Raw genomic sequence first — 14,597 nt, 5'->3', positions numbered from 1 at the left:
AAAAAAAAATTATAAAAGCACATCAAATTTCAAAAACTGATATGAAAAAGTAAAACTGAAAACATACATTATTTTATTATTTTTTTGTTTATATAATATTATTAAACATAACACTCTATTAATAATAATAATAAAATAACACTGCTGATTTGTGGATTTCTTCAGTGGGAATTGATCAATTACACATGATTTTGTTGATAAAATTTAAATCACAATGACTCGTGGCTCCTACAGAAGCATAAAGCCTGCGGTCTCTCAAGGTAGTTCTGTATTTAAAGGCTTGTATGAAATTGTAAAAAAAATAAATCTCTGGATCGAATCAATGGGACTTCCAGAAGCTGACTGTTGCGCTGCATAGCATGTTTATCAAGGCATACAACAACATCCTGTGTATTCTTAGAAACGTAATTAAAAGATCCTAACAAATAGAAATGTTTTGGTGTCAGAGCCCATCATGGTATCTGGCTTTGGTACATGCTCAAATCAGCTCGCTCTATTATTTAGATAATTGCTTTTCAGTACCGGCACTGAGGAGAAAAAGCTGAGCCATTCATCTCGTATGCAAATAATGAGCAAATGTCCTTATGCTAATGAAATGTCTTTTAAAAGATTGTTGTGGACAGTGATTCTGATCCTTAACTGTGCTATTAATACGTATTTGCCCTTCCATTCCTCGAGATGGCAACCCTCTCCCTGTGTTGCAATATAATTTTTAATTTCTTCAGGAAGGGATGAAAAATGGATGATCTTAGAGGTACAAAAGCCGGAGTCTAGATTGCCTGCAGCTTGCAAACAGGTATTACAAAATAGAGCCATTACGGCAACATCAGCCTGCAAATGGATTTGAAATTGAGTGTAAAACCATACATGCAAAGGGTTAGACTCTTAGCTGCCTTGAAGGGAATTATAGCAAGTAAAATATTCACGCTCCAAAAAAGTAAATGGCAATGAAATGTGAAATGTGAATGTGAAATGGCAAAAGTAAATGAAATAAGGGGTGACACTTAGACCAATACGCTTTCAATTGCCTAGACTACAATGACGCAAATCAGGTTTTCATGAAGAAAAAAGTGCCAACAAGTAAAAGATCTGTATTAATGCTGCTCCAGAAGTTAATTTTTCCTTCACTTTATTGTGCAAGATTCAATTGCACACAGAAAGTGATTCAATTGGCTAATACTACGTTTAATTATTATTATTATTATTATCATTATATATTTTTTGCAACAAGCTCAGTAAAGGAAACGCTACCTCAGCAACAAACACTAAAATAAAAATTTTATAATAATAATAATAAATAAATAAATAAAGGAAACTGAATACAATATCACTGATACAAAATAATATTACTGAATATCTGATTTGTGAACTGGATCAACTGGACTGTTCATTTAAAATAAAATAACTTCCTCTGTTCACAAATGGAAAACAACAATTTCAGAGCCCTTTCATTGTATGGAAAAGCTGCAACATTTTTAAAAATTTCTCGTTTCTGTCTTTCACAGACAAAACGCGAGCTTTTGTGTTTAGATCGAGATGAGGGCGAAAAAACATTAAAAAACCTTAAGAATTTAGATTCGCTCTGTGAAATATCGAGTAGAATCAACAAGTGAAAATGGCTCATAAGTACTTAAAACCGGTGCACGTTGTAAAAAGTAATAAAACAAGCATTACCTTTTCTGCAGATTGTGCCGTCCCAAAGAAAATGGGAATGAAGGCAAGCCACACAATGCATGTGGTGTACATGGTAAAACCGATGGGTTTGGCTTCGTTGAAGTTCTCCGGAACGCCTCGTGTCTTGATGGCATAAACCGTACATGTTACCATCAGCAAGATGCTGTATCCTAGAGAGCAAATGATTTGTAGGTCTGTAATGTCACACTTGAGAACCCCTCGGGCCTTGTCGGGGTTTATGGTCTTCTGCTCGTCGTAATCGATTATGGTGTTCGGAGGATCCACTCCGAACCATATGAGGACCCCTAAGAGCTGGACGGAGATGAGGCTGGATGTGATGGCTAACTGAGACGTCGGGCTGATCAGTTTAGGTGGAGAAACCGACCTCTTCCCTTCCTCAAAGATGCGGTAAATTCGATTGGTCTTAGTGAGGAGCGCGGCGTAGCTAATACACATTCCTAACCCAAGGAAGATTCGTCTGAAGGAGCAAATGGCAATGTCCGGAGTGGCAATCATTACAAACGTGATGATATAACACAGGAATATCCCAGTCAGCAGAACGTAGCTGAGCTCCCTCCCAGACGCTCGTACGATCGGGGTGTCGTTGTAGCGGATGAACGTCACCATAACGAAGATGGTGGCGATGATGCCGAGCATAGCCAGGAAGACGGGAATGATGGCCCAGTGCGAATGCCACTCCAGCTTGACAATCGGGATGGGCTGGCACCCTGTCCGGTTGCCGTTCGGACGCATGTTGTAAGAGCAGAGTTTGCAGGATGTCTCGTCATACTGGTACTGGTAGCCATCGCAGGGCTCGCAGTGCCAGCAGCATGGCATGCCTTTCACCATCTTCTTGCGTTGACCCGTCTTACAGGGCAGACTGCAGACCGACCTGGGTATTTCCATCTCACCGTTGGGCCACTGCATTTCATCGATCTACAAATAAGACAAACACAAAAAACACTAACAATCTTATTTTCCCTACTATATTTTAACAAAATATATATAAAAAAATGAAATTCACTGACTATATGCATTGGCTACAGCACTCTAATAATGAGTTTGACATTTCTGAAATTAAAATCAATTTGATGTTTTTTGGTAGGTAAAAAAAAATGAAAATGTCAGTAGAATAGATCTGTTCTTATAGGGTAATGAAGAAAAAATACATTCTTGAAAATAAATCCTAATAAAAATATGTACAAATAAATCTTTAACCAAAAAAACAAAACAATAATAATAATAATAGTGCTGTCAATCGATTAAACAATTTAATAGCGTTAATCACAGTCCTGGACTGATTAATTACGATTAATCGCAAATTTAAAATACTAGGATTTACCTGTAAATGCGTTGAAATAAAGGAATGCATGACAAAGTTTAAGGAAACAGAACCTTTATAACAAAGCATGAGACATAATCCTTATTATTCTTTTGTTTTTATTCAGCCATTATCAGCCTTTTGTCAGGATTCTGCCCTGACAGTCTTGTCTGTCTTGTCCCTGTTCAATGTTTCTTTGTTTGTTTTGTGTCTGAGCACATGGCTCTGTCTCTGTTTGTGTTTGCCACATGCTCTTCTTGTCCAACCTCCCTGTTTCCCATGGTCACGCCCCCTTGTCTAGTCCTCGTTTACGTGATTGTGTCCACCTGATCCTCATGTGCTCTGCTCCTTTAAATTGTACTCCTTTCCCTCGTGTCTCTGCTGGTTTGTTGCATGAGTTCCTTGTGTGGAAGAGAATTTATTGTCAGTCTACTAGTCGTATTGAGTAGTGTTGTTTTTTTGCTCTCCTTATCGGTCTAGCTTTGCATTGGTTCTCTTGAGGTTTATCAAGATTCCTTTGCTTTTGTTATTTTGCTGTAGTCTAGTTCCTGTTTTTTAATTTTGTTCTAGTTTTCTTTAGCCTTAACGTCATGCTACATAAAACAATTTATGAGATTAATAGTACACTTTTACTCAGAACTCACTTTAAACCACCATCGAGTGTTTGTAATAACTTCCTTTTGTGATCACATGTGTATACACTTTGGGCGGCCACGGTACATTATAAAAGTAGCCCAAAAAAAACGCAACCCTTACTCTGTAATTTTTCCCGCGACTGTATTTTGAAAATAGCCCAATTGTGCGGGGAAACCGCGACCCTGGCAACACTTCGCTGTATCCTTATCAAATATGAGTATACATATCTGAAATATATATAGAGAAACATAATAACTATGAAAATATCAAAATAATAGAATAAAACCATTATAACAATATAAACTTAAATACACAGTGTAACAAATAAGAACTTGTGTGAACATGTCATACCACAGTTTTTAACGTATAAACACACACAGGCTGAGGGTAACTGTGGTAGACAGTAGGGAAACACACTGAGGTCAGACATAATACACACATTACACACGTCCACCTGCTGTCTACGTATCTCGCAGCCAGTGCTGCTGTCTGTCCCTCTCCTAGTATTATCTTTATTTGTTCCTCTTCAGTCATGGCTGTAAAGTTCTTTATGATGTTTGTGAATTTGTTGATGTATGTCTCTGATTTAAATTGGTAACAGTGAAGTATGAAGTGTGTCTCTGTCTCGATCTCTCCTGTCTCACAGTGAACACACACTCTTTGCTCTCTGGGTAACCAGCTCTTTCTGTGTATGCCGGTCTCGATGGCTAGTCTGTGCTCACTGAGGCTGTACTTGGTCAGGATCTGTCTCTGCTTTGTGTCGTTGACATTCTGGAGATATTCTTCTAATTCATATTTTAATTTTATAGTTCGATAGAGTTGTAATTGACTTTGTGTTTTGGTTTCTTGATCTCAATGTTCCAGATATATATTTTTAGATTGTTTTGATAATTTGATTTATTTTGATGTTTGGGTGAGAAGCAGTGCTGGTCTGAGACTGGTTAGTGTTAGTAGAGTTAGTCAGGTTAGTAAGTCTCAGAACCAGCTGACTGAGTGGACTCTTTTCAGGGTCTCTCTCTCTCGGACACAATCTCTCTCTCTGCGTTCGCTTCACGTTCGTCGAGCCCGGCGCCTCATAATCACACGATCCTTGCATCCCAATGTGCATACTATTCACCCTATCTGCCCTAAATAGTATTGAAAATTACTAATATCACACAGAATTTGGGATGGATAGTGTGTACATTGGGACACCTTATTATTGGGCAATTATTACCTTATATATATACAAAACTGCTTCACTGCTATAAAAAAATAATGTGTTTCGACCAATATTAAGAAACACACAAGGAACAAATAAAACAAATCAAACTAAAACAGAACAAAACGCACACAAAAACAGCACAACATAAAACACACACACACACACAAACAAACAAACAAAACAACATAAAACACAAAGAACAAAAAGCCCCAAAACAACACGAAACAACAAAAATAAAACAAGAACTAAAAACCAAAACAAAATGACACAAGAACTAAAAACCAAAACAAAATCCACAACAAAAATACAATACCACAAAACAAAACAATATTAAACAAATCAACATGAAACAACCAAATAACAAAAATAACACAAAACACATCAAAACAACATTAAAAAACAAAAAACAAAAACACACTTCAAAACAATACGACACAAGAACACAAGACAAAAAGTGCACTACAAAAAATAAAATAGAACGCAAAACAAAACATGAAGCAACAAAATAAAACAAAAAAGACACAAAACACATTAAAACAAAAATACAATACAAAAATAACAAAAACAAACAAAAAACAATAATACAACAGAACAAGAAAACAAAAATACAACACACAAACCAAAACACTATAAAAAGAAAGAACACACACACACACACAAACAAATAAAACAGGAAATTACATCCGAGAGGACCTCTGCAGACTCTCATGACTGTGTGTCAAGGTCAGTAGTCTTTCAAAATATATTTGACTGGCTGTGAATTTCAAAGTAATGTAAAGCTCTTGAATATTCAATATTCTATATTGCAATTGTAAAAGAAATGGTTTAAGAGCAACACAACCAACATGCCCCTCTTGTTTTACGGTAACAAGTTAATTATGTGCACCCATGAAAAAGGGCGTAAATGTTTCTAAGTGTGATTATAGAGAAGGAAAATGCATCATTTTGAGCCTGCTTAATGCTTTCCGTCCGCTCCCTTATACCACCGTTAATATGCACTTTGAATTTCATGCCTTTCATTCAAACATTGCTGATTGCAACGTGATTACCAGTGATTTCTTTTAGCCCTTCCTGGCAGCAATCACCATGGAGACGGCCACATTTTAATGAAAACAGGCACTAAGAAGGTGGTGAGAGAAATGCAGGAAATGCCACTTTTTGGAATGCGTGAATAAATCTCATAACTTTGCAATGATTACAGGTTTTTTGGATAAATAGATCAGCATTTGCTTTCACCAAGAGGCCTGGATGAAAATTCTGAATTTAAATAATATATAGAAGGACAAGAGAAACGTGTTTATTTAAAGAAATAGTTTGCCATGAACATTATGCCTTTTTGAATGGACTGGCCCTTCAAGAAAGTACTGTGATCTAAATGTTTATGCTTTATTAAACCAATGCAAAATAAATCCCTGCTAAAAATCAGGGATAGTTTGACCAAAAACAAACGCTATCACCAAAATCCTGGGTATTGATGGCTTCTCCAGAGGACAGCTAGAGACAATTAGCGCCAGAGAAACATTCTATTACACTTGGCTATTATTGGGTCGTGTTTGCTTTCAGGACCACAGAGCATTTCGCTATTTCCGTGGCAACACTGTGAATGCCGGACTGACACCTGGAGATGCCATAATGAAAAGCCACATCAATCTAGATGACGCACTCCGGAGCCCGGCTGATTGGACACGGCTAGCATTCTGCCGCCCAAACAAAAGCAGAAAGACAGCACAGTTAATTTAGCGACTGAATCCCATCTGGGGGTCGTTGTAGAAAGGCACAAGAAAGAATGAGAGGACTTTTTTTTTTCTTGTTCATGGCCTCTAAATCTTATTTGAAATTCCTTGCACCATCTTATCTCCTTTCTTTTTATCGTTTTCTATCCAACTCTCTCTTGCAACTATGCAGTGATCCGTTCTCCTTTATCAATTTTAAGAAATGGCTTCATTTTAATGTACAGGTATTTGAATTAAAAAAAGAAAAGGAACTGACTAAATTGCAAATAGAGAAAAAAAACAAAAAAAAAACATAAGCAAATAAATAAAAAAGCAGATGTACAAAAAAGAAGAAGAACAAAATGGCTGAGAAATGTTGTTTTACCATATTCAGAGAGCAAAAAAAATAAAAAATAAAAATAACACACCAAAACTAAGCACAAAACACACAAAAAAACTTTACAAAAATAAATGCCAAACAAAAGGGCAAAAAACCCACCAAAAAATAAATAAAATAAAAACAAAAAAATTGTGCTATTGTATTGTGGAGTGAGACTTTCATAAACTTTTCTATGCTCCTTTGATTATATAATGGTAAATATTACAATATCATAGCACAACAGCAGTGATCAGCAATAATGATAACCCTAATACTCACAATAAAAATAATAAGGTCATATAGATCATAACACAGTCTCAGAGGTAAGAAGTGGATTATCCTTCACCTGAATTTTTTGTCTTTTCATCCTGAAATGCGAGGCACAATATCTCACAATAATTAACCACAGTTTCCACAAATTTCTTCACTCGATTTAGGAATGTTCTCTCTTTTATTCTGGATGGCAGTGACTGTAACATCAAGCTTATTTTGCAGTATTAAACACATATTTATACCGATTTCATCAGGCTCTGAAAATTCTTCAAAAAGAACACAAAGAACGGCCTTCTCAGCTTCCATAGTTGCAACACTACGAAAGCAAAAAAATAAATAAAAATCCACACAAAAACACCAAAACAAAACTAAAATCAAAATTCAACAAATCTAAAAAAAAAAACATACATGAAAACAAAACACAAGACAAAAAACCCCACCAAAACAAAAAAGGCAAACAAACAAAACAAAAGGGGAAAAAAACACCAAAACGAAACTACAAACAAAATTAAAAACGAAAGCACACTAAATAGGCAAAAACAAAACTAAAAAAAAAAAAAAAAAAAGTGTTAAGTGTTAACACAATAGTTAGGCGTGATTACAAACTATTTTACCCAATAACTGTGTATGCCATTCTTCTTTTTTTTTTTTTTTTTTACACATTTTAGGCCCTGTCCCAAATGGCACACTTTAGTTGCACTAATGTAATTTAAGTCTTACATTGTGTCCATTAAGTTAACAAGACCATAGGGTGTCCCATTTCTTAATTTCATTTAGCTTTCAGAAGGGTGCTCATGAGTGCCCCCTATGCACCCTCGATACACACTTCTGCCGAGCCCGCATTGAGGCAAGCTCCACGGCAGACTCAAAGCGGCATTACATCATGAAAGTGTGGACTGAGAGGAAGACCGCAAGGGTTTAGGGTGCGATTCAGGACAGGGCCTTAGAGTGTCACACATTTATCTTAGCAACATATTAAATCTTACATGACTTACATGACTGTAAGGAATAAGGATGCTGCTTTAGTAAGCTTACTAGGTTTTGAAATAGAACAAATATGTTTGTGGGTAATTCATACTGAATCTTAATAAAAACTAACAATTTAATTTTAATTCTACACCATAAAATTCAAGTCACAACCCTGCATGTTTTTTTGTTTTTTTTTACTGCAATTCGAATTTATTTCCAATGCTTTCTGGCACATACATGAACACGCGTGCAATGATTATGCACAAATATCCACACTTTGATGAGTCTTAAAACTGCAAAGATGAAAAACGCATACATCCACGGCCTCATGAGATCGGCTTGCCAGGAATAACAGTGGGAGCAGAATCAATTATTTACCCAGAACACCAAATATCTCTCTGATAGAACAGAGACAGCAGTGTTGCTTTAAATTATTGAAGCGCATTCGCTCAGACGATGTCACATTCGATAAAAGAACCTGAGAATTACTCCCTCACCCCTTTCGTCTACAGGACAATACCACACAGTCCTCAGAGACAGACTTTTCATACACGAATACAGATGGTAAATCAAATCAGAGTAAATGCAAAGCAAACTAAAACAGAAAGCTACAAATATGTTTTAAAATAACGATACCGATACTGATAACAATACTGTTTACCGATTCCGGTATTTATCAATATTGTTATCAATACTATTTGGTTAAAAAAGATATGATGTGAAAAGTTGTTGAAAATTTCAAGTTATTTTATTCCTGCTGAACTTTAGCAACTGTATTAAAGTTCTTCAGTCAAGAGCAACGAGTTATTTTTCTCTTTTGCGTTTTATTTGATTCACATTAAAGGAGTAGTTCACCCATAAATTAAAATTGTGTTATCATTTACTCACTCTCAAGTTGTTTAAAGCCTGAATGAGTTTCTTTCTTCTGTTGAACACAAAAGTTATTTTGAAGAATGTGGGAAACCAAACAGTTGCTGGTCCCCAGTGATGTCCTTTTTTTTCCCCCTAACTATCAAAGTCAGTGGGGACCAGCAACTGTTTGATTACCCCCATTCTTCAAAATATCTTCTTTTGAGTTCAGCACAAGAATACAAATTAATACAGGTTTGGTACAACATGACAGTGAGTAAATAAGGACAGAATTAATTTTTTTGGGTGAACTATCCCTTTAATGTCAATCGGCAGCATATTTAGTTCTGTCCCTTTAAGACTTGCACACATCCGTTTCTCTCTCAAGTGTTTACTTTCACTTTAGACATAACTAACTGTGTCTATATGTAAACCTTGTGTGTTTTTGACAATATTAGCACTATCAGATGATAACTAAGATATCAGGTGTTGTTTGACCTGCCTTTTAGTGTATGCATGCTTCAGGTGTACGTGCTCTGAATAAGCGAATTAAATGTTTAACCGGCAAGGCTTTAAAGCACATGCAAATAATGTACTTCTCGTGAATTTCAGTTGGAGCTGGAGCCGGGATACATAGTAAATACAGCGCATTGCTTGAGGTAGATGTTGTGTTTTGTTATCAAATGTTTCATTATATTTGCTCCTAGTGTTGCCTCCTTTGTTCACTATTACACTACTGCATTTATTGTATCTGACACTAATGTCGCTTAGTTTTGTAATGTGAGCCAACACTTTCGAACGTTTCACTCTTGCCGCCACTGATTGTGCGCAAACACATACCGCACATGCACATGGATATCACACACACGCCGAGCAAACGTTGGCCACATAATTCAGTGAAGGAAAATGACAAGCAGCAGCTTCTAATTTGTCATTAATATTGAAGTATATGGAGATAAAACAACCCAAGTTTCATTAATAGTATTGTTTGTCCTGAAGCTTATCAGTAATTTGCTTTTGACCCAATTACGTACTGGTCCAAAAAAATACTGGTTCTCGGTACCCATCCCTAATGACAACGTGGAAGAAGTTTGTTTGAATCGTTGCAATATTTAAAAAAATAAAAACAAAAAAATTGCACATAAGTATTCATAGCCTTTGCCATGGCACTCAAAAGTGCATACTGTTTCCACTGATCATCCTTGAGATGTTTCTACAACTTGATTAGAGTCCACCTGTGGTAAATTCAGTTAATTGGACATGATTTGAAAGGCACACACCAGTCTATGCAATGTCCCACAATTAACAGTGCATTTCAGAGCACAAACCAAGCCATGAAGTCCAAGGAATTGTCTGAAGACCTCCAAAACTGTATTGTATCGAGGCACAGATCTGGGAAAGGATACATAAACATTTCTGCAGCATTGAAGGTTCACAGAAGCATGTAGTCTCTGTTAACCTTAACGGAAAAAGTTTGAAACAACAAGGACTCTTCCTAGAGCTGGCCTCCTGTCCAAACTGAGCAATTGATGGAGAAGGGCCTTGTCTAGACTGGTGACCAAGAACCGGATGGTCACTCAAGTTGAGCTCCATGGTCATATATGCAGATGGGAGAAACTTACAGAAGCACAAACAATTTGAATACATTTGCAAATATTTCAAGCAATATTCTTTTACGTTGTCATTATGGGGTATTGTTTGCAGAATTTTGAGGAAAATAATGAATTTAATCCATTTTGGAATAAGGCTGTAACAACAAAATGTGGGAAAAGTGAATTATTGCTATGAATACTTTATTGATACACTGCAATTATTAAATGTTAAACAACTTTGTTTCACCAAACTTTTGACACACACACAAAAACAAAACAACAACAAAAAAAGCAAGTATTTCATTTTTTAGTCACTGAGCACTGTGTTTCTGGGAGGAGAAGTCATCCAACCAGCAGATGGTGATATACTGTTAACACTGTATACAAAAACAATTAGAATTAATTAGCAAGTTAAGTCTCTTAAGTTTATGGACATTTCAAATAATTTGTAAATATTATAAATATGCAAATCAAATTTCAAAATACAGGAAAAACTAAATCAATGTGGGAAAAATCTTTCCTTTTCATATTAACATTACATTGGGCCTCATTTTTACAGACTTTTCTTAGAGTGAGTGCAACATTGGTAAAGTTTTTTGCCAAAAACAAAAGTAGCATTTTTTTTTTTAAAGGGTTCACCCAAAAACGAAAATGCTGGCATTAATTACTCACCCTCATATCGTTCCAACCCTGTAAGACCTTCTTTCATCTTCAGAACACAAATTAAGATATTTTTGATGAAATCTGAGAGCTTTCTGGCTCTCCATAGACAACAAGGGCCCTACCATGGTCAAGGCACATAAAAGTAGTAAGGACATAGTTAAAATAGTCCATGTGACATCAGTGGTTCCACTGTAATTTTATGAAGCTACGAGAATACATTTTATGCAAAAAGAAATCTAAAATAACGACTTTATTCAATGATTTCTTCTCTTCCAGGTCAGGCTTTTATGCCCATTCACGACAGTACCATGACCTTTCTGGGCCATAAAACATTTCAGTTGCGTTGCTGTCTATGCAGGGCCAGAAAGCTCTCGCATTTAATTAAATTATCTAAATTTGTGTTCCGAAGATAAACAAAGGTCTTACAGGTTTGGAACAACAATTTTTGGGTGAACTAACACTTTAACTTAGAGTTACTGTAAAATGGATAACTAAATAAATACTTCACTTTCTATGAATTGAAAAATTACATTAATTTATGTGCCCGATTTTTTTTTTCTTAAACATTGATATAAACAAACATTTTCATTTCAAGGCCCCCCAAATGCTGTTGTCATGTAAATAAATGGCCAAGACTTATAAAAAGTTCAGTTTTTAGTTGAAAATGGTTTTGTGTAAACACCCCCTGAAAGTAAACTGAAATGCAAATTCAAAAGTAGTGTTAAATATAAAACTAATTTGAAAGTGCAACAATAAAAAGGTCACGGCTGATATAATGTTTTTTGTGCCAAAAGATGTAGAATTATCATTCAAGCTGTTTTCCAGTCAAACAACCTGACTCACAGCAGAACTAGGAATTCATTACAACCTGCAAAACCCGAGTTCGAAGCACTTTTCAAACTTCCAACTTATTCTGACAACCGGTAATTTATTTTTCCGCTAGCTTGAGTTCTTTAATCTGGGCCTCCTTTCTCGTTCAAGAAAGGCCCAAAACAAAGTTACAATTTAACCAACCAAGTCCCCACACTTGATTTGTCGAGCTACAGTTCTCTTTAAAGAGCAAACTCTACCTCTGGGTGAATCAGATCTAGTATCATCTGCTATCATTGCTTGCAGTAAAGCAAATATTGGGGGTTAGTGGCTAGCAAGCAGTCATGAAGGAAGGCCATTTAGGGTCATTGGGAAATTGTCGGCTGAGAGACTGAGAAACTGAAACTAACTACAGCAGTCCTGACACTGGTACAACAGAAGTCAATTACTTGTCCCTCGGCGACAGATTGCCTCCGCTTTTTCGAAGCGTAAACAACACGAGGTTCCCAGATTTTACTGATTAGCTGTCTCACTACACATTTTAAATGTAAACTACTTAGAAAGTACAAGATGATGAAAAAACTTGACAGGCTTCAATCCAGCAGGGACAGCGTTTTTGTCGCTGAACCAATTTAGTTCAAGCATTTGTCGACTACTGTAGAATTTGAGGTAACAAGGACACATTTCAGCAGATCTGAAGCATGTGCCACCAAATGGAGATACAAGAATGACTGTTTATAAAGAGGTTTCCTATTTGTAAATGCTTTCTCATCTTTCATTGGTCAGGCATACAAATAGCCATGCCCAAAACTCATGCTATTGGTTGATTCACTGTTGCTATGCTGTCCTGGTTGGGCCTCGCAAACAAACAAGGTTTTATGACATTATAAACACTTTTTTGGGGGTGAATCAACCAACAAACGTGAGTATTTTGACAAGAAATTGCATTCATTAGCTTTAAGAAACAAAATGGTACACAAATAGAAAGGGAGCTTACATGTTTATAGCAGGACGGTAAATACACATTTACTCATCTCACATTTTGAACATTGCTACAATACTCAGCAGCTTAGTTATGCTAATGAGCCATTTTATATGTCTGAATGATTACTGTATTTTTTTTTATTTATAATATGGCACTGCCATTCAGAAATGTTAAAAGGCCTGTTAAAAATACTTCACACATATGAGAATATTTTGTCACCATTTACTCTTATTTCAGTTCATGAGTTTATGAGAGAGCAATGCTTGATTCATGAATTAACTATATTTGAGATCCAATACACAAAACCAACCTGAATAATTAATTTGAGTCACAGCCATGATGACGATGATAATGACAAACTGTGGCAAACGATTATCAGTTAGTAATGACTGCAATTTCAGTCTTTTCCCTCATAGTAAGCTATTATATGAAGATTTGGAATGTAGTGTGTGTCACTACTTTTGTAATACTTTGTTGCTTTTGTGTTCGTTTTTAATTTTTCATTACACTTCACAAGTAAACACTGTCAAATATGATGATTGATTGATAGATTGCCTGGGGGTTGTACCACATGACATTTTACAACTTGAAAAAAAAAAAGAAAAAAAAAAAATATATATATATATATATATATATAACTTTGACACAGTCGTCCAAGTCCTTTATATGAAATAAATAACACAAAAATTAGAAGTGTTGCCATGGCAAATAACTGAAATAATTAAAAGTTGAAGTACTAAAATTACTAAAACAGAAATAAAAATAAAGATATATATTTTAATCAATATTTTAATTATTTAAAAACAATCATACGTAATAACAAAAGCACACATAATTTCAAAAACTAAAATAATACATTAAATGTATGTACTCAAAATATGAAATTAAAAGTCAATTCAAAATATTAATAAATACTATAATGATAAAATACTAAAATGCGAATGGTGATGTTTGGCAGAATTTTTTTAAATCTTTTTGTTTCCAAATATTCTCTCTTTTTTTTAATTTTATTTTTATAAAATTCAACTTTTACAAACTTTTAGTTTTATATATTTGGGTTTGAAACAACTTGAGGTTCAGTAAATGAATTGACCTACAGCATTTCTGCAGTGACAAACACATCCTAAGCACCTTCACATCAACATTCACTAGCACCATGTAATATTAGTGATTAATCGTGATTAATCGCATCTAAAATAAAAGTTTGTGTTTACATAAAATATGTACTTTACTTACTTACTTATGTCATTTAGCAGACACTTTTGTCCAAAGCGACTTACAAATAAGAAAAAGTAACTAAAACTAAAAAGTTACAACTCTATAAATACTATCTACCCACATATTTAAGAAAATAAAGAAATTAAATAAAATTGACACATGCATATAACAACATTTCAATAATAAACATATAAATGAAAAAATTAAATAAAAAGCGATACTACTATCCCTTGCCAGTGTCCCTGCCCGGTGGAGTCGCACGGTAGAGTCGATGGTCTTTACACTCTTTACTTTTTACTTTTGTCATTTAGC

General features: G+C 35.3%; 1 protein-coding gene across 1 annotated transcript in view; it reads right to left on the bottom strand.

Annotated features, from left to right (window-relative positions):
* LOC306874854 (metabotropic glutamate receptor 7-like) overlaps window positions 1–14,597 on the bottom strand; it is a gene marked incomplete at both ends in the record, with an annotated part of 224,032 nt that overhangs the window by 39,533 nt on the left and 169,902 nt on the right. Inside the window, one exon of the mRNA XM_079425136.1 lies at window positions 1,675–2,610. Coding sequence (XP_079281262.1) covers window positions 1,675–2,610 — 936 coding nt within the window. The remainder of the gene's footprint in view (window positions 1–1,674; window positions 2,611–14,597) is intronic.

This window comes from Barbus barbus, assembly GCF_936440315.1.
Source record: "Barbus barbus genome assembly, chromosome: 9".
NCBI classification, from domain to species: Eukaryota; Metazoa; Chordata; class Actinopteri; order Cypriniformes; family Cyprinidae; genus Barbus; species Barbus barbus.
The sequence above is the reverse complement of the archived record's forward strand: the minus strand, read 5'-3'. Positions and strand labels throughout refer to the sequence as shown.